We start from the raw sequence: 21,935 nt of genomic DNA on the forward strand, positions 1-21,935 counted from the left end.
GAAAAAAAGAGATCTAAGCCATGAACTAAACCAAACACTTTGATTTGAATCTAAAGTGCATTTGAAAATTTTTAAAAATAATTAATAATTACAAGACTGCACACTTAACATCTTATACAAAGTCATGAACTGCACATCCTAGGATGCACTGTGAATGATGCAAACAAATATAAATGGTACAATATTAAACTACTGGCTAAACATCAACGTGCAACTAAATAAAATATGACATATTTGAAGTTAATTACAAAATATTAAGCAAGCCTTATACGTTTTTTGTTACAAATAAATGGCATCTTTACTTCCAGAACCTATACTTCAAAAGAAGGTCTTAAACAACCCTAAGACGACATCTCTCAACAGCGACTGAAACTAAATACCGCTGAACTAGATGAATGATAACTTACAGCAATCGGGTCAACGCTGAATCTCTTTAATAGATGCACGTCTCCTTGACTTTGTGTTCCTTCCTGATTAAACAACATCTAAGTTCTCTCTGCAGGTCTGTCTATATCTTAGATGAATTTCGAGGGAATAGTTTGAGTGAACACACTTTTTCTCCCCATAACTGTCTTTCCATCTGGTCCTTGTTTAAACCGACCAATCAGAGTTGAGTATGTTGGCAAAAGAGTTCTATTTCCGTATGTTTCTGTGTGTGTCCACAAGCATGAGTCTGTGCCGTAATATACGCCTGTGCGTTGTTAAGTACAGGCTATGAATTTCAGCTGTGGAGCCTCGTATATTTCCATTACATGAAGCGGTAATGACAGAGCCAAATTCGCTGTTATGACATTGAACTTAAATACAAGAGACAGACAGACAAACTTAAGTAAACACACACTTCCATTGACGCTTTAACTCTGCAACTAAATCATTTAGCAGCAGACGGGAAATAAGTAAAGCAGCAGTGCAAGATCACTCATTCGCAGACCCACAAAACTCCACAGAAAGCTCAGCAGATTTCCACAGAAATCGAATACCCATCATTAGCTAAATTTGACATGCCCGCAACCTTTGCAAGTTTGAATTAAATGGGGAAAATATATTGTATGTGTATTGTATAGTTTATATTTAGCTAGTTGTAGGGCTGCACGATTTAGATGAAAAAATGTAATTGCGTTTTTTCTTTCCTAATAAAAAATTGCGACTGTAGTTTAAAATGAATGAATGCAGATTTAATAGATCTAATAGGTCTGCATGGTTGCTATATTTGTAACGTGTGTATTTACACATAATTTAGTATGTGCATATCAATGCGTATACCTAGTGAGCGATCCTTGGTCTGGTTGGTAGAGCGGACCACAGGCAGACTGGCTCGAGACCGGGAGCCTCGGGTGAAGGCGATGGGCATGTCGCACTCAGACATGACCTCCAGAGCATCAAGAGAGACCAGTGAGCCGTGCTCCACCTGATCCACAAACACAGGTACTGGACTCGAACACGCCACACTCTGCTTAGACCCTCGGTTCTGCATAAAAAACAAAATAAAAGTTTAGATAGCATGCTGGATTTGATGACACATCATTAGTGCAGTTCCTCAAAACCATCTTTTGCTTCTCTGGAAAACAGGATACCAACTTCAGATGTTACGGCTGCTTTTAGGACAGTGGTTGGTTCAGTGGTCTACTATAGCACAAACCAGCTTGATAAAGCCATTTTGACAGATCACACCAGCTTAAGATGGTCAGGCTGTTTTTTTAGAACATGTAGCTGGTTTAAAGTGGTCTATATTTATATTTATGCATTTAGCAAAAGCGACTTACATTACATTCAAGTTACAGTTTTTACATTTTATCAGCTCTTCAGCTCTTGCTTTCCCTGGGAATTGAACCCATGACGTTTGCGTTGCTAGCGCCATGCTCTACTATTGATACTCTATACTATTGATACTCTACTGGTGTCTACCAGCACTAACCAGCTTAATAAAGCCATGTTTTCTTAGGACATGGTAGACTGTTTTTGGGATGTAGACTACTCAATGGACACTCTTAAAAAATAAAGGGTTCTTATTGGCATTAATGGTTCCATGAAGAACCTTAACATCCATGGAAACTTACCACTGCGCAAAAGGTTCTTCTATGGATTAACTGCTGAAAACCCTTTATTTTTAACAGTGTAGAACCTTGTAAAACCATCAGAAGCTGGTTTTAGCTATAGATTTCCAGCAGGGTTTTCTTCACTACATGCATGAAACTTAAACCACTCATTGTGACCAAAGCATAATTTGTCTGAATACATTAACATTTTCTGAAACACACATTGCACATTTCATTTAAAGCGACAGGCACCGGTCAACTTTGAAGACTGCAATCAGTCATGCAGATCAGACGGCCTGCATACACCAAAAACCAGATTCAAAATGTATCCATTAAAGACAGTATGGACATGACTGTATATAACAATACAGCCAGTACTGTACAGTCAGTACAAACCGTTTCAGATGAATACGTTTTTCCATGTTAGATGATTTTGTGGGATTGTTAAACACACACATGCAGAACACACACTTTTATTCGTGCTTGTACTGACTCTGCGTGAATGAAAGTTCTGGATTTTCAGCAGATATCTTTGAATATCTATCTCAGAGTGGAGAGTGGACAACATCCCCTGAAATAACTATTAGACAGAGAGAAAGAGATACAGAGTATGAAGGCAAAAAAAACACTGATGAGGAAAGTATGCATAATAGAACAGAAAATGTGGAATTCCGTTTAAAAATCCTCACAAACCCACAGCAGATGATGAGCATCTTCACTCTAAACATTTTATAACCATCAAAACGTGTTTCATAAGTACTTCCTCCAACACAAAGAGGTGCAGAGAAGTTTGTGACAGTCCAAATCCTGCCAAGAACATATGGGCTATTACGAAAGCCAAGAATAGGTCCTGAGATGGTAAATGATGTTAGGGGTCACCAGTGCCGATCCTAGGATTCAGGGGGCCCTACGCAAAACTGGCTTCGCAGAATGGATGAAACCAAAGTCTCTTGAAACGCATAGTCCGTGTTTCTCGAATCGTGCTCGTGGAAAGCGTTCGAGAAACGGCTCGGTACGCTTTCAACATTTTTTTTTTCTTTTTTGTCTCGAGCCTTTGTCAAGAGACTGTACGACATTCATGTTACAAGATTTGACTGATTTTTACGTAGAGAGGGTGACAGCGCACCGCATTAAAAGAAATTATCATTCATGTTTTCATAACCGCTTGCCAAACTCTATAACGAAACTAAAATTAAAACATCTTTGAGAGCAAGGGGGCCCCCTGGTGTTTCGGGGGCCCTATGCAGCTTGCGTATTCTGAGTATAGGGAGGATCGGCTCTGGGGGTCACAAACTGAGCATCAGTGTTGGGTAAGTTACTTTCAAAAAGTAATTAATTACAGTTACTAATTACTTCATCAATATTGTATTTAAATTACTTTACTAATTACTCTATCTGAAAAGTAACTTAGTTACTCAATAAGTAACTTAATTATTCAAATCGCTAATTAGGCTACATCTTAAAATCCCTATAAACCTTAATAGAAATTAAACTCTATATTCTTTCAATTCGAGTCAAACATAGAATAGTTTAGCCTTTTAGCTTTAAAACAACTGTAATACTTAAACATTTTTATGAAAAAAATGTAACCACCTTTGGTTAACAAATAGAAATACTCTGCAAAATATCTGAATAACAAAAAGGCTTAAAAGTTAAACAATACATTTCAGTTTGGCAAGATGTTCAGGAAAAGCCCAACTAGTAAAATCTGTACAGGTTTATGTCAAAATAACACGTTAACTAATGTAGGAAAGAATAAATTACAGAAATGATCTTCTCTGCTGCATAATGTCAGATCGCGCTGTTCTTATGAGGTAAATTTCTCATTTCTCAAAAATGATGAATATTAGATGATTTTTTTTTTTCTTAATATTTTACTTTTTTTTTGTATCTAGGTGAGGGCATATGCGCGCAGGTGACTGCATATAATGAGCTCAGACACGGGAAAGACTGTACCTTGCTTTAGTTTCATACGGATTGCATAATCAGAAACATTAGTTTTTAATTTGAATTCGTTCAAGTGTCAAGTAGACACTTCAAGATTTTTAGATTCTATTGATTTTAGTCTTATATGTATCTGAGTCAGAGCCGGCGCCAGGGCACCTCCATCAGAGGTGCATTTGAATTTCTGGGGGGGGGGGGGGGCACAAATCACGTTTTGTGTGTGGCGAGTGGTGGTGGTGGGGGTTCGGGGTGGGATGGGAAGCGTGCAATCTGTGATTGCGTGCAGTTTCTGACGCTCGCTAAAGCGTGCAATCGCTTTCTTATGTGCACTGTTTTACCGGTTTCACTTTCGCTTTCGAAACGATCACGTTCAGCAAGAAGGGGAGAGGATGGAAAGTGGGGGCACCGTAACTCTGCCCGCGAATGCCCCCTCTTGGTGCCGGCCCTGATTTGAGTATTTAAGGTTTCTCTGTGAATCAGGAAAATCTGAAAGTGAACGCACCCGCACGCGGAGGGTTAAAGCCGCTGCATTCAATATCTTTAGACGGTACATTTAGATTTCAAATTCAATATTGCTTTTAGAACTGTTGAAATTATTTACTGTATGTAACGCAAGTACTTTATAAGTAACTGTAATTAAATTACCTAAAAATGAACAGTAATCCCTTACTTTACTTTTTCAGTGGATAAGTAATTTAATTACAGTAACGCGTTACTTAGTAACGCGTTACACCCAACACTGCTGAGCATACACAATTGAAAACGTTCATTCTTCATTCCTCCCTACAAAAGAAACATGTTATAACATTTAAACAGCTTTTGATTTTGAATTTGTATTCAAACATGCCACATTTGTTTACCACCCATTCAGGAAATACATCAAAGTGAGTAAAATGTGACAAACAATCATTAGCAAACTACTCCTTTATACTCCGGTAACAGGAATCAGTTTCAGTCAAATACATTTTATAATAAGTCATGACATCTGATACAAAGAGCTTTTGATATTTAAATTGGCTGATGCATCGTTAACAGTCAACTGATGTATGAAAGAGCAGATCTCCTGACACTGAAACACCCACACACCTGTGGTTTCTTGTAAGTTAGATGTTTATTCATCTCTTTGATATGAGGTAGCAAACGAGAGAGTTTGAACTAAACCACATGAAACCGGATCAGAACTTTCCAGACCACAGCAAAGTGTCCTGGGGTTCTTTTGAGGGTAGGAGGTGGGAAATTATATCCACAACCACCAACACGATGATAGTCAGTGTGCACGCACAAAACAGAAGCTGTCAACCAACCGATGACAATAAAAGCTCAAGGGTGTGTTTGTGCGTGTGTATGAGTCACCACAGGTTAGCTTCTATTCTCAAACCTTTTCTATAATTAACTGAAGTTCATCACAATTTCAAAAAGTTTTTGAGAGTTTGCGATATTGAGAGAATTGAGAAGTAAGAGTTAAACATCTCAATTCAAGTACCAAAGCCAAGAAATATCAAATAAACATTGTAATGTTGCTTAAAATACTGGACTACACTATTAATTTTAGTTAAACTTTGTAGAATAATAGAAAAACACATATAAATGATATAAAAAACGATATTAGGTTATTACTAGCCAAATTCTAAAAAATATAATAATTTATAATAATTTATTAATAATTTCAAAACAACTATTAAGAAATCATATTTACTGTAAATATTTGTTAAAATTATAGTAAAGTATAAATAATGGTATGTAAAAAATGGTACAATGAAAAACAAAGTATGTTAAAAAAAATAGTATGATAAAAAGTTAAAATGTTATGATAATATAATCATACTTTAAACAAAAAAGTATCAAATAAATCACAGTACCTTAAAAATGGTTCAATAAAATAGTATAAATATAATAATCATAGTATGTTAAAAATAGTATAGCAGTGGTGCCTGGATGGTAATGTCAGACTGTGTCTCGTGTTTCCCCGCCTCTCGTGTCCATATTTGGCCTTCCTGTTCCTGTCCTCGTTCCCTGTAATCATTAGTTCATTAGTCCCTAGCCCTGTGTTTAATTACTCCTCACCTGTTTCTGTTCTTTCTCGTTGATTTCCCAGTGTTCTTAAGCCCTGTGTCTCCCTGTCCCCCATGTCCTGTATTGTTCGTCATTCCCCAAGCTCCTCGTTCCGTGTTTTGGATTCAATAAACCTTGTGATTGGAACTCTCCGTGTCTCCTCGCTCCTTGCTCCCTGTGCAGCGTGACAAAATACAGGACCAAAACAGTAAGCGGCGCTTCTCCTTCCCCATTTTGCTTTCCGTTTTTGAATAGTCTTTGTTTGTTCCTGCTTTTTTCCCCCTCCGCGGCGATGGAGTTCGCCGCCCGCCTCCACGCCCTTATACTGCGTGAATTGCCTCTTGTGGAGTACGCCGAGGAGTTCTGCGGGCTCGCCAGGAGTTCCGAGCTTCATGACGCGGCCATTCTCCATCTGTTCCGGCTCGGGGCCGGTTTCCACTGCTCCATCGACCTCCCAGACACCGCTGGATTGACCTGGAGAGAAGGGATATACCGGTGTCTGGGAGACATCTGGGCCCGAGCCGGAGCAAGCCCGTCCTCGTCCGTGACTCCCCCGAGCCCGCCGCCGTTTGCGGCACCAACGAGCCTGTCTGCCGAAGATAAGGCAAGCCCGCCTCCCAAAAATATGGCAAACCCGCCTGCCGAAGATAAGGCAAGCCAGCCATACGAGAATGTGGTAAACCCGTCTGATATGGACAAGTGTCCTCCGGTGCCTGCGCATCGACAGCGCCCTCCAGTGCCTGCTCCCCGCCAGTGCCCTCCAGTGCCTGCTCCCCGCCAGTGCCCTCCAGTGCCTGCTCCCCGCCAGTGCCCTCCAGTGCCTGCTCCTCGCAGGTGCCCTCCTGCATCTCCACTGGTTCCGTCCAGCTCTCCTGCGTCTCCGCTGGTTCCGTCCCGCTCCGCGCTTCAAGAGCGCCCCCAAGAGTCCGCGCTGCCCGAGCGCCCCCAAGAGTCCGCGCTGCCCGAGCGCCCCCAAGAGTCCGCGCTGCCCGAGCGCCCCCAAGTGCCCGCTCCTCCTCAGTGGCTCCCAGAGGGGAACTTCCCCAAGAATTTTTTTTTGATGGGGGGCTATAGGGTCACGGCCTGTGTGGCCGGGCTGAGGGCCAAGGCCACAGAACCCCTTTACCCATCTTGGCTACCCAAAAAAATAAGGCCGTGGCCTCCCGAGCCTCCAGTCCCGCCGTGGCCTCCCGAGCCTCCAGTCCCGCCGTGGCCTCCCGAGCCTCCAGTCCCGCCATGGCCCCCTGAGTCCCCTGCCCCGCCATGGCCCCCTGTGTTTCCTGCCCCGCCATGGCTCCCGGAACGGGCCCCGCTCTGGAGGCTGGTAGCCCGGCCCTCTGATCCCTAGAGGCCTCCAGAGTGCCCACCCCCCCTCCCCATTGGATGGTGTATGGCGCGTGAACGCACCTTCCAGAGGGGGGCGTAATGTCAGACTGTGTCTCGTGTTTCCCCGCCTCTTGTGTCCATATTTGGCCTTCCTGTTCCTGTCCTCGTTCCCTGTAATCATTAGTTCATTAGTCCCTAGCCCTGTGTTTAATTACTCCGCACCTGTTTCTGTTCTTCCTCGTTGATTTCCCAGTGTTCTTAAGCCCTGTGTCTCCCTGTCTCCCATGTCCTGTATTGTTCGTCATTCCCCAAGCTCCTTGTTCCGTGTTTTGGATTCAATAAACCTTGTGATTGGAAATCTCCGTGTCTCCTCGCTCCTTGCTCCCTGTACAGTATGATAGGTATATTATTGGCATTGCATTTTAAAAATATGCTGCATGCTTTTAAAGCTAATATTACCTATAACAAACATTGACGAAGTCTATAATATCCGGAGACAGCTGTCTGCTAACATTCCCATTCAACTCAATGGCAGTTGCACAGCTGACGCATGTTTGTTAGAAGGTCTGAAATATCGTATATGTGTTCTCCACCCTACAGATCAGATAAAAGTGTCTGCTCATCTGAATACAGTTATATCGCATATACAGATATTGCATGAAATACTGATCTGGAAATGCTTTGGTCAGGTTTGGTTTCTGTGTCTACAAAGGGACATTATCTTTAAACAGCATGATCGTGGTTATGATAACTCACTTATCTTTAATTCACTTATCTTCATGGTTATCTATGTGGAAACTGTGGCTAAGAAAATGGCTAGAAACATTCATATCTGCATCTGTAAGAATATAAAGTTTGTGTGTGTTGGCATGAATGATAACGATGCAAACTGAGATAAGGAGCACTGTACCTGTACCTTGTGTGTACCTGCATATTGCTTTGGCAATACTGCAAAGCTTTTATTGTCAAGCTAATAAGGCTTGTTATGAGAGACGAGAAAGGCAGTAATGAGTCTAAAAAAAATTCAGACCAAAGTTAACAGTCCATGTATTTATTAATGAATGAGAAGGGCTGGACAGAGATGGTTTTAAAGCTGAACTGAACTGACCCTGCCAGTTGTTTTACCCTTTTTTCTGGGCATGATACTTCAGTTAAACTGGGATTCCCCTTGCTAAAAGAGTAATGTGACATCAGCTATACTCATTATGAACAAAAAACACTCACACACAAGATGCCTTGGAGTCTATGATGTCATGCCCTTGTCTGCCCCCACAGACAACAATAAAATAGACGTATTTTACTTTTTCCTTGAAGTTTTTTTTAAAGTTTTAAGTCAGCTTATAATGGGTTCTTGCACCAACAACATTTTCACTCTCTCTTTGGACCTTAGGATCATTTTTGCTACTGTAACCTTAAGAATCTACTATAACCTTAAATACCTTCTATATGCAAATTATTTGCTAACGTTTTGTATTTGAAATGAGTAACAATGCCAAGTTGTTGGGCACTTAAAAGGTGTTGACATGTAAATATGGGCATTCAGTCATATGTTAATGCACTCAATGCTGTTAATGCACATCATTATGGTGACGAAGCCTGAATAGCCCAGGTTTCTGCTTAGTCTCAAAAAAAAATTCTCAGTTAGTAAATTAGAGAATAGCTACATGGTACACTTAACTTATATTTCAAAAGAGTAAAGAAAATCTTGTTTTATATGACATGAACACCTTAAAATAAAAGCAGTGAATAGCAAGAGAGAAAAATAAAATTGTTTCATTCTTTTGTTTAGCTTTTAGTGTGAACAGGCCTAAACACACATCTTCATGCATTACATACACACATTAGTCAATGGTTCCAAGTGATGGTTTAGTCTACTTTAGAAAGAGTAAGATGAACTGACATCAATGCTGCCTTGGCCTCTAAAATATCCAATTGTGGTGTGTTCATAACTATAGACGTGGTTGTACTACCAGTGATTAAATTGCTGGAGTTATTAAAGGGGTGGTTGACAGTTTTTTTTTAGGCTTGATTGTGTTTATGGGGTGCAGTCAAAAGTGTTCATGATTCATTTAAAAAAAAACACATACTTTTTCACATAATTTACCTTTATTCCACACCTCTCTGTCCCTTCTTTGATAAACGCCGCGATTATTCCCTGGTTTTATGAAGCCCCTCCCTCAGAAATACGTGATGGGCTCTGATTGGTTAGCTGGTCCAGTGTGTTGTGATTCGCTAAACCGCCTCTACTGCGCATATGAACGTCCCGCCCCTCAGCTAAGCGGCCTGTGCTCCGGTTGTATAGAAAACAATGGCGTCGTCTATATTGCTTATCAATTTGAGCCCGAATGAGACTCAGAGGATCGCACAGAACCTGTGCAAGCAAGGCTTTTAATGGTATGTTTTTTTTTTTGTTGTTGTTGGATCATACTTTTAGATATGCTGTTATTTGTAAGTGCTACTGCTTCTGTTAGCTTTTAATACACGGTTTTATCCTAATTAAAGCCTTAATACAGCACGGCAACCGCACGCGCGTCCATGTATAACGCTTCTCATAGCTATGTGAAAATAAGTGTATAATTGGAACAGTTTGTTGGAGGTGATCTGACGATCTGAATGAGAGATGAGAGAGAGAGAGATGCAGAGCGTGTGCAGAGCAGGGCGACACGAGGAACAGTATTAAAGGGGTCATCGGATGCCCATTTTACACAAGTTGATATGATTCTTTAGGGTCTTAATGAAAAGTCTATAACATACTTTGGTTAAAATTTCGCAATGGTAGTGTAAAAAACACCTTCTTTACCCTGTAAAAATCAGCTTTGTTTTTAGCATGCTGTTCTAGTTCATGTTGATTTAAATCCTAGTGAGCTCTGCTGACTCCGCCCCTCTCTTCCGTGGAGTGACAAGCAGACCATAGATATGTGTAGATTCCCTATTCGACCGCTCCAGATACGTTGACGTGTCAGGCATCTTGCATTCACCATAATAATCAATGAATATTCAAAGATATGCAAGCGTATAACTTGCTGTTGTAGATGCACACAGTCAATGCACTCAAAGATTCGCAGACCGTTCCAAAAATTCCCGTTAATCCTCTTCGTCTTCAGCGGCTCAGATGTGGGGAGTAAATGATGACTGCTTTATTCATTATTACATCCAACAACAAAAGAGTCCCTCAATCGCTTAAACGGAGACATCTTGTCTTCCCCTGCACTGGAGGCGAACAGCTTTTAGCTCACTCAGGGCGGGTCTAAGGTAAGACGGTCTTGTCAATCAACTATCGTGGGGGGGCTGTACAGAACTATGTCATTCTGACAGGGCTCTCAGAACAGCTTGATTTGAGAAAGGGGATTTTAAAATAGGGATTTAAAAAAAAAAAATCATTATAGGATGTGTACACACTTCCAACACACATTTATGTTCAAACAACTTGAAAAGTGAATTTTGCATCCTTTAAGAACCGCTGCTTTAGAACATTGATTTTGAAACTTGTGAATCCAATAGAATTTAGAAGACAGAATCGCGATTCATATATGAATAGATTTTTACGTGCACCCCTAGTTTTCTTTTCCTCTTCTCTAAAGCAGCGCAGCATGGCCTCGCCCCCTTTGCTGTGTGTTCCCGGGGGCGGGGTTTATCTGGGTCCGTGACGTATCGGACCCGGGAAGTAACTCGTTGTAGTCTCTTACCAGACGTTTTTGTAGGCACTAAATTTTAAAAGACGATATCTCCGTTTGCATTGAACTTTCAGCATCGTAACTTTGCAGATATTGTTTATGCTCAAACAGCAACATTACACACTAACTAACGTTAAAAAAGTGAAATCGCAATCAACCACCCCTTTAAGTTTTAGTCTTGTTTCTTGTTAGCAGGAGTTTCTGCTCAAATGTAGCACCCAACTGCATCAGAAGGCGGATCTCATCAGTTCTGCTGTCTGCATTCCCATTGCATCATGTCATTTGCATAAACTTAAACGGAAACATTTTAGAATACTGTTCCATCATTAATGAATAACTACACAAGAACACACGAGTAACGCATTATTAGCACTCTAGTAACTATTAGTAACTGACAAGAAACTCTGATTAGTAAGTAATAGTGCTTAGTCAAATGTGGTAGTTCACTATTAGCTAATCAGTAACTATTATTTTTTCATACCTCCCTAAGAACTACTAAGAACTACTGTATACAGGTTCATAATTAATTTGAATAATACATAATGTATAATTAATTCTGAACTAAAGGTAATGGTAACCCACTAGTAATGACTCAAGTATTACTAAATTCTTCAGAAGGAATTGCTAATTATTTGGATCAGTATTCTAAAGTGAAGATCATGATAACTCCCAACGACTGAAATCATTGTAAGCTTTTGAGAGTGTTGTGAAGCATTGGCTAGTAATTATTCAGGTGGTACTACATCCTTCTAAAGGAATTACTCATTTTTTGGATCAGTATTCTAAAGTGTAGATCGTGATAACTCCCTAGTAATTACTGAAGTCATTGTAAACTTTTAAGGTTTTTGTAAGGTTTTGGTTAGTAATTCATTTTGCTAGATTTGGTAACACTTAAATCATTACTAGTGGGTTACCGTGATCTTCACTTTAGAATACTGATCCAAATAATTAGTAGTTTCTTGTTAGGTAATAGTAGTTACTACAATGTTAATAGTGCATTAGTGACTTGTTCCTGTTTAGTTATTCATTAAAGGATCAGTATTCTAAAGTGTTACCACTTTTTCATGTTAATCTTACAAATATGGGATAACTGAATCTTTAAAAATTGACATTTAAAAAGTTCACACAATTCATTTTACTGTTCAGACAGCTATCCCATCACGAAAAGAACAAGTGTAAATGGCCTCCAAGATGCATCTGAGATGGACAGCAATCCAATCAATGACCCAAACCACCTCATTTAACAACCAAAATATTTTCTTTGCTAAACCAGACACATAATCTTATCAGTAATGCAAAAACAGACCTACAGTTAGCTCTATATCGCCTGCACACACAGCAGGCCTGCAGATACTGTATCTAAATCCTGTTGAACCAAGAGCATCTGGAAAGTTGTCCATCTGGTCTTGTTTTGGTCTGGTGAAAGGTTTAAAGGCCATTTTCCTCTTTTCCTTTTATGCTGGGTCTTCTCTCTCTCTCTCTGGATAGGGCAGTGCAAGAACATGTGAGGGTGAGTTTACAGTCTGTCTGGGCCAAACAGAACCAGATGGCGGCTCTCTGTTTTTCCACTCACAAAGTCTTGTGACAAGCTTTCACCATGCCAGTGCTTGAGGTCTGGTCCGCACGCAAAGGTGGGACACAGATGTTTGGCAGGAAGGTGTGTGTGTGTGTTGATAAACATCTGAGCGATCCATCACATCAACACTGACACATTGGCAGGAAAATATCACACACACACAGATGGGTTTGGGCATGTTTGCTGACTTTGCAGGTTCATTCTTATTGTAATACAGAGGAATTTCTGCTGGTGGTGTCAGTGTCTCTGTCAGAGATGTTGCAAAAATTGCTATAACAATAACATAATTGCCAAATTGTATATAGTATAAATACAGGAATTTTGTGTCTTATTTTTCAGTAAAAATGTTACTAGAAAATATATTTTTAGAGAATTATTTTGAATTATTCTGAAATATTTAGAATTTTTCTTACCTCACTAACATTTTTTTTGGTTCAAGTATAAACGACATTAATGTTTAAAACACGAAAAACTATATACTTGTTTTAAGAATGATTAGATATTTAGGTAACATTTATTTTAAGGTGTTGTATTTGCTGTTGCAAATGTATTTACTATTGTAAATAACAGTAAAATATGCATAACTACTAGTAACTAACCCTAAACCAAATTCTAACCGTAACCCTATAATAAGTACATTTAGTTAATTAATATTACTCAATACTTGTGTAATTGCAATGTAAGAATGTCACAAAATAAAGTGTAACCAATAATTTTATTGGAAAACACAACAAAACTGATAAGAAAATCAATTTTGCAGGTCAGTATATTCTAATGCACAACTGATTTCTCACATATTGTTGGTTTAAATAAAATATAAAATTGTTGCTGCAAGTTAGATGCATAAAACCAAGAAAGACATGTAATGCAACAGTGACTTTATTCTCTCACTTTTCACATTTTACCACAGAGACTGAGTGCAGAAAATGTAAAAAGTCTCCTTGTCTGTGCCTAAAAAAGCTTTAATATAATAACTTGCTGATTGTATATGAATTGACCCTGCTTGATGATCCTAACCCCCATAACCCTGAACTGTCTCTAGACGTTAGATCCCCATCTGGAGGGTTACATTTCCATTATCCTCCTTTGTCAATCAAAGAGCAAAGGTCACCACCCTGGGAAACTCCCCTTTTTAAAAAGATTTGAAGAGACATTAACAAACACACGTTCACTAATAATAATAGAATGTCACTAGCTATTTTAATAATACTGTTACCGTCTGTGTCAGCCTCATTCAAGGAATATTAAATACTCTAATCATTAGCAATGTGATGGTGTAACTGGAAACTTGGCTGTTTTCCTACTATTTCTGCTAACCTTGGTGGTTTGAACTGTATCAGCAAAAGGAGAGAAAGTGTCTGAATTGAAAAGGAAGGAATGTGCTGACACATCAATATCCTTGAGTGTGGGTGTTGTAGCATAACTGTGAGAAATCCACATTCTGCAGAAAAGGTTAGGTAGCATCTTAGCACTAAAAAATGACAAAATATACATACTAAATTTTATGGTTTGTAAGATTTAAGGAGATTCTTATGCTCACCAACGCTACATTTATTTGAATCAAAAACAGTAGTTTTAAGTCTTACTGACCCCAAACTCACACTTCATTCACAGATCAAACTACAGCTTTAGCCAAACCATGGCTCCACTCAACAAAATGAAGCTCTGGTCCTCATTTTGATCTTTGGTCTGGTACTGGCCCATGAAGAATGGGAGAGGTCAACCTCAACCTCAGTGAGGACAGTCACAGACTCTCCACTCTCGTTACAGGACACTGACCACTGCCACACACTCACATATAAACCACACACAGATACACACAATGATAAAAACACACAGGAAGAAAGAGGAAATTATATCTTTCAGATGAAAGGATAAGAGAAGGTGCGGATGAAAGAGTGGAACAACAGAGAGCAGAATAAAAGAAAGAGGCAACAAATAGTAACAGAATGAGTTACTACACTAATCTATATGCTGAAAGATCACTTTTCAAACCTGTCTAAATCTTTGTTATATTGTAAATGTTGTTACGGTCACTTTTGAGCAGTTTAATTTGTCAAATTAACAAAATTTCAATTTCAAATAATGCTGTTCTTTTAAACTTTCTATACCCTGATAAAAAAAAAATAGTTCCAACAAAAATGTTATTCAGCTCAACTGTTTACAATATTGAGAATAATAAGAAAAGTTTCTTGTGCACCAAATCAGCATATTATATTACTATGTTACTGAAGGATCATGTTACACTGAAGACTGGATTAATAGCTGCTGAAAATAAATATATAAAGTGCGACCATAACAATGAAGAAGATACATCCTTCGTCCAGTAATTTTTGCATGATAAAGGGCACTCTCACACCATAACAATGCATAGCTGGTTGGCTCCTCTGCACATCATGCTTAAATGAGCATCAAATCCCCATTAGAGCAGCTTGCCACAGTATTTGCATGAACCTGTGAAATTGGACCATTCATGGGAATGAAGCAGCCGAACATGCAAAACTGAAACTGCACTGACGCTTTGAACTGACAGCATCTCCAGTGTGAGCTCATGACCCCGGAATGACCCACAACTGAACGGTTTAATATATCAATTCACTCATGTCTGCTCTTGGCAGACAACGGCAATGATGGAGAACTGGGCTGGTGCCAAGCGGTTGATCTGTGACCAGGGTTACTGCACTAAAATAAACTGTGCTGAAGATCATTACGAAGAAGATCAGCATTGTAGTGCATAGGATTGTGTCAACAAGAAAACTGTGCTAATTTTGTGATTCATTTAAATGTTTCTGACACCCAACAATTTAATATTACAGCATAATTAGTGGAAATGATTATCCAGCATAATTAAGAGTGTTAGTGTTTCAAACTGGCATAAACAATGGTGTCTTGCTCAACCACTAATTGGAAGAACGTACGTCTTAATAAAGAATGTAAAATGAATCTTACACTTAAAATCAACTTCCAGTCTGACAGCGAACTCAGTTTCCACCCAGAATGCTCATCCCTTTGTGAGCAATGCTCTTAAAGTCATTGCATTAGCTGTCAAAGTCTGCAACAGGATGGATTCTTATTGTGACTTTCCAAACAGGTCTAAACAGCTTTTTAATACACTCATTTAATTTGAAAGCAAACGCTGACAGCTTCTTTACAACATTATTGATGGTCTATCAGTTTATTAGGCATACAGTATGTTTTGTCAAGTCAAAAATAAATACCAACAAAGGCTCATTGGAAAACCTCCAAAATCTCCATTTTTGCAAAACTCCTAATGAACACTAGTGACAGTAAAACACCAAGAACTTGTATTCCTTTCCACACAAATTAATAATGGTGACAGACAATTAAATAATAAAGACTTATATTTGCATGGTTCCTTCCACAACACAATGCTATAACCTCACGACAATTGTACTGTAGTGCATTATTTGTGATCATATTTCCAGCTTCATATATTTGGCTCTTTTGACATAGTAAACTTGCTTGGTGGCTCACCTGGTATAGCGCTGCACTTGTGACGCAGAACACTGAATTTAACAGGTTTTATTCAAACATATTACATTACGTGTGTGTGTGTGTGGGTGTGTGTGTGTGTCAACCATGGCACTATTATAATTATCCTTTATTTAAATAACCCCATATATCCCTATATTGTCTTAGGTTTGTCAGGAGAAATGATCAACCCTGTTGCTGTGATTTTCTGGTACACAACTGGTTATTAAAAACTGGAACTGTTGAATTATCATAAGAATTAGAATGCTTTATCAATTACTGCCAGCAAATTTTCAAAAAGTATTGTCCTTCTTAGCTAAATACTTTGAAAATAAAAGTACAGTTGTTATGTTTTTATGATTCGTTAGTATCCTTTTTTAATACACTAATCTTGTTATCAATGAAAAGCCATAAAGCCTTGTTGAAACGTTTACATACACAAAAAAATATACGTTTCCATCTTATTTTTGACATCTTTGGTCAAGCTCCGCCCCCTCCCATTATTCGCACCTTGGACCCAGCCAACTGAAGCTTCCTTACAAACTACTATATAAACTTAGCACGCCAACAACAAACCCCAAAAGCCAGGTCTTCACATCTTATATCTTCCCACGCAAACGAGAGCAGGAAAAACGACAAAAAAACATATCTCAAGAAGTCTATCGCTGTCTAAAATCAAAACGGGCATGATGGAACAGTCAGCAAGTTATATTAAACATCCAAACGATGGCTAAAAAGTTTCAAGCCTCCCAGCACTCAAAACACCCCCTGAGCACACCTGGTTAGGAACAGCAGACCCCTGCCTTTGTTGTCCTTCTTATCCGCATCTATTCAGCCATGTCACTGTCCAGAATGAATCGCATATCAGGTTACTTACTGCAACAGTAACGTGCAGAAACGCAAACATGCGCTCGCCTTCTCTAGTTACAGAACGCGCCGTTCAGACGTTTGCGCACAGGACTAGAGACAATCGCATGATCGAGTTTGCAGGCAAAGGATTAAGTTTATATAAATAGATTGCAAGTTTTTTTTAAAAAGTATGAGGAACTGTTACTATACCTTATTTCACAATATGCAGGCACCCTCAAAACAATCGTCCTTAGTTCCGACTCAGTATTCCCATCGTTTGGAGGAAGGCTGAATAGCATGCCATGTCCTAGTCTCCATTCCCGGAGTAAGTACAGTTCGCTCAATTGAAGAGCACGAGCGTGAGAGAGAGTGTGTGTGAGTTGCGCGCCCCTCCTCTCCGCGCTTTGCCCCAGCAGCTCTGCGCGCTCACCTAGTTGTAAACTGAGCCAAGTCTGTGCTTACATCACACATTACTATGGTGACTTCAAATCCCTATAACTCTCTCCACCCAAAATATCCAGCGGATCATCACACAAATAGAAATACGTTTGTGACTTAAAAGTTGAAACGTCAAATGACTCCTAAAATCGAATCAGAGCATGCAACATTTTATTAATTTAAGTTTTCTTAATTCATTTGATTGTCTTTTGTTTATGTTTAAATAATAGAATAATACAACGATCATCATGGCCTATGTTTTATGCATTTGTTTTATATTTGTTGTCCCTAATTTTATCCCTAGTTTTCAAATAAAATATTTAATATTCTCAAAAAAAAAAAAAAAAAAAAAAAAAATTAAAACAGTGCTGACAATTATTTTGAACAAATAAATATTATTACCATAATCAATTTAAAACATCCATGCTTTCCATTCAGTAGTGACTACTGCATTTTTTTGAACGTGACATTAATTTACACTTACAGTAGATTTCTTATACTTTCATTAATATTATATTAACGTTTGAGACAAATCGTACAAACACCACTGAAATGTGACGCAACACTCCCAGATCTCTCATACTTTTGATTTAGTGTGAGGTGAAAGGCAAGTGAAGGCTTACTAAACTAAATGCTAAACTCCTCGTGTTAGGTGTGATTCAGCGCTTTCCTGCTGATAGTGTTCAGACACAGAAACATTCAGAACAGCTCATATGATACACATTATGATACACATTATGCATCATGCCCTGATTAATGCACATTATGATACACATTATGCATCATGCCCTGATTAATGCAGGACTGAACAGTTCTAAGATAGCAAGCACCAGCCCCACCTTTAAAACAATATGCTTTTATATTGTTTGTGCAATTATTTTATAATAATAGGTCTGTGTTAAGTATTGTAAAAGCAAATGATTGACTATACAAATAAGATACAGAGAAAAATGGTTAGTCAAGTGTATGGATGACTGGGCACTAAACCAATTAAAATTCCTTTTCTCTCTCTCTGTCTTTCTCTGTGTGTAAACCCGCCTACTCTGTTATAAACTCTCTCTCTCGCTCTCACACACACACACACACACACACACACTCGCATTCTGCAGCCAAGTACTCTCATTCTTGAGAAGCTGTCAATCACCTCTATTGTTCTGATGTGTAGGTCTTTAAGAGCAGGTGAGAGGCCTTTTGTTTTCAATCAGAGTAAACACACACAACACTCCCTCACTCACCCGCTGTGGGGAGGCGTTTGGCCCCTGCCCCCACCTTTTCTCTTTAATACCCCCTGGGGCAATCCAAATAACATTCCACAGGCCCACTGAGTGGATGAGTATGGGCAAAAACGAGCGAAAAGAGAACGACAGAGCAAAAAAGTGCATTTTACAAAAAGCATGTTGTTCTCACACTCTTAATATCACAATATGATGCATCTAAAAGTGTTTTGTATATTAATATTGTAAATTATCCCGTGTTGTGCTATAAAGAAAACTTTTGTCACATTAAACCAGAAATGTACACACTACCGGTCAAGAGTTTGGGATATATATATATATATATTTTTTTTTTTAATGATTTAGAAACACATCTCTTATGTGCACCAAGACCACATATATTAAGATAGGAAACGGTTTATATTGTGAAAAATGTTTCACTGTATTACAGTTTACTGTATTTTTGATCAAATATTTTATCAAAAATACAGTAAACTGTGAAACTGTGAAATATTATTACAATTTAAAATAACCGTTTTCTATTTTAATATACTTCAAAATGCAATTTAATCCTGTGATGGCACAGCTGACTTTTCAGCAGCTGTTATTCCAGTCTTTAGTGTCACATGTTCCTTCAGAAATCATTCTAATATTTGCTGCTTATCATTATCAATGTTCAAAACAGTTGTGCTTTTTTTGTGGAAGCTGAAATGCTACCATTCAGGAGCTTGGAGCTAGTTTAAAAAAGTGAAATTATATTGATCGAAAGTGAGAGCAAAGCAAGATTTCTATTTCAAATAAATGCTGTTCTTTTAAACTTTCTTTTCATCAAAGAATCCTGAAAAAAATATAATGATTTCCACAAAAATAATAAGCAGCAATATTAACATTGATAATAATAAGAACTAGTATTAATAATTGAGTAGGCAACCAATAAAAAATTAAGCAGCAAATCAGCAAATTGAATGAGTTCTGAGGGATCATGTGACATTCAAGTCTGAAGTAATGACTGCACATACCATCACAGGTATAGATTACATTTCTAAATATATTAAAATAGAAAACATTCATTTCAAATTGTAATAATATTTCACAATATTATAGTTGCTACAATATTTAATCAATTAAAAGCAGCTCTGGTGAGCATAAGAGGCTTCTGTAAAAAATCCTAACTATCCCAAACCTTAAGTTCTGGTCAGTGCTAAACTTTGTCATTTTTCTTAAACATTCTGGCTTGAGTGTGACACCGAACAGAAAAAGGAAATTTTAGGGCATGGCCTGACAACAAAAATGTGTCATTATGATATATGGCACAGACTTCAGTTCTCACCTCAGGCAACAATGGCTGGGCACAAGCACTGAAAATGGATTCTTTCAGCCGAAGGGGAAAAATATAAAACAAACCTCCCCCTGTTCGGACTGAGAGGTCATTCTATTTACAACCTTTTTAAGTACTCTGCGGCTCTAGAGTTTGGTTGGTCATGGGGTCGCAGTGAGAACGAAAACTATCCAGATTTTAAATATAAAAATAATTTAGCATATAATGAATGGAGCTAATATTATGAGTCAGCCGAGAGGTGATCCCTGAAGTCATATAACTGAAGAATGTGCAGCTTAAGGACAGCAGTGCCTCATATTCACACACTAAATACAGTTTCATATTGCAAGATTATCCATTCCCTGCAGAGACTGCTCATTGTTCACTGATGTTTTTTCAGAGCAGATAAAAAGTTTATTTTATTTTCGCTACTTCTTTTCTTCACTGAATGGCCTCTATCTAATATTTATAGCCACCAGATAATATAGTCCTTAAGATCCGGAACAAACAAAACCTGTGGACAACCTTTGGCTGACCCACTGAAGAGCAATAGATAACACATACACACAAGACACTGTTACAACGAGATAAGTTTTAGTGGCTCTTACTATAATTTTGCATGGTTCAGTGCAATCATTGCAACCATTTAATGCCAGATACATAATTTGTTTTAATGTTTCTTTCAGCTACTACCTGCAGGCAATAAAACTGCTGCAGTCTCCTTAAACCATTCAGCCACTGCTTAATGATCATATAAACAATTTTACTTCTTTTCCCTGTATTTCAACATGGCATATATGACACTGGACTACAAACCCAGAGTGGGGTTAGAATGGGCGTTTTTATAAGCCTTCAAGTTTCTGAAGGAAGAAGTGGCTATAATATGAAATGTGATGTCATATTATATAATACGTACTCCACTCTTATAAAGAGATTTAGCTCAGGGCTGTCTTACAGCTTTGTTTATGATGCTAAATACACCCATTTCCACAAATCTGTTTCATATCCCTAGATCAAATACATTAGTGGACAGATTCTGGACTTCTGGAGCCGACATTGGCACAACAGGATAGTATTGACAATGAGTGGTCTTCACCTGTTCTCGGAGTCTCTCCTGATGGCCCATGATGGCGGAGGCGTGGTGAGGGTACTTCTGCTTCAGATGTTCCAAAAAGGCCTCTCGTTTTTTATCCATATCTGAGGGCTGCATGGCCAGGATCTCCTGTGAGCTGCGCGCTCCGCCCACCGTGTGTCTTCGTGGAACCCCTGCGCGGCTGGATTTGGCCTCACAGCGGCTACCAGGGCTGTTAGCAGAAACAACCTGATGTTTACGGGCAAAGTGCTCGGCGTCTTCGCTAGAAGTCACCTTTAGATTTCCCTTCAGAGGTTCTAAGAGAAAAAAAAACAGAGATGCAATGGAATGATTAGAGAAAAGTGGGAAAATATGAGAATGTTTCCTTGTGGACTGCATTTGTATTGGGTATTATGAAAATCAATACATGCACACACACACACACACACACACACACACACACACACAGACTAAATAAAATTTTAAAGATGTCAGACAGATGATTCTCTGATGGAGCTGTCGGGACAAGATCTATTAAATAAAGATATCAGGTTGATCATCCTCAAGTTAAAGTTTCCAAAAGCCAAAAGAAGCAAACATGTCCTAACAAAGCTAGCAGAGCGTTAGCGTTGAATGTTTACTTGTATCAAATTTGACATGCACGCCCACAAGACACGCACATCAAAATATAATTTAAAACGGTAGATACACTTTCTGAGAAGTGAGTAAAATTGAATGTTAAAGTAAGACAAAAACATTGAGTCTTATGTAGTTAGTGTCATGAGCGCTAAAAGAATCGCAAAAGTGCTGGGGAAAAATACTCTGTCAGCAAAACTACTGTTGGGAATGACCTGCCTCTCGGATGTATTGCTCTCCGGTGGGAAGCTGGCACACAGATGTTTGTACCTAACATGGGCATTTTTTCCTCAATTACAAGTTGAGAT

The 21,935-nt window shown here is 38.7% G+C and overlaps 1 protein-coding gene across 4 annotated transcripts in view; it reads right to left on the reverse strand.

Moving 5' to 3' along the window:
* Positions 1 to 21,258, reverse strand: part of LOC306863030 (sickle tail protein homolog) — a 62,684-nt gene extending 41,426 nt beyond the window's left edge. For 3 of the 4 annotated variants that reach the window (XM_079406182.1, XM_079406179.1, XM_079406181.1), the window contains exons 1-2: positions 21,016 to 21,258; positions 1,264 to 1,468 (exon numbers count right to left, since the gene is read on the reverse strand). In XM_079406182.1, coding sequence (XP_079262308.1) covers positions 1,264 to 1,468; positions 21,016 to 21,129 — 319 coding nt within the window. In that variant the 5' untranslated portion in view covers positions 21,130 to 21,258. Of the gene's footprint in view, positions 1 to 1,263; positions 1,469 to 17,159; positions 17,356 to 21,015 lie in introns of those variants that run through there. The other variant, XM_079406180.1, reaches the window with a different exon arrangement.
* Positions 21,259 to 21,935: the final 677 nt, after the last annotated feature.

Source organism: Barbus barbus (assembly GCF_936440315.1).
Source record: "Barbus barbus genome assembly, chromosome: 44".
Lineage (NCBI taxonomy): Eukaryota > Metazoa > Chordata > Actinopteri > Cypriniformes > Cyprinidae > Barbus > Barbus barbus.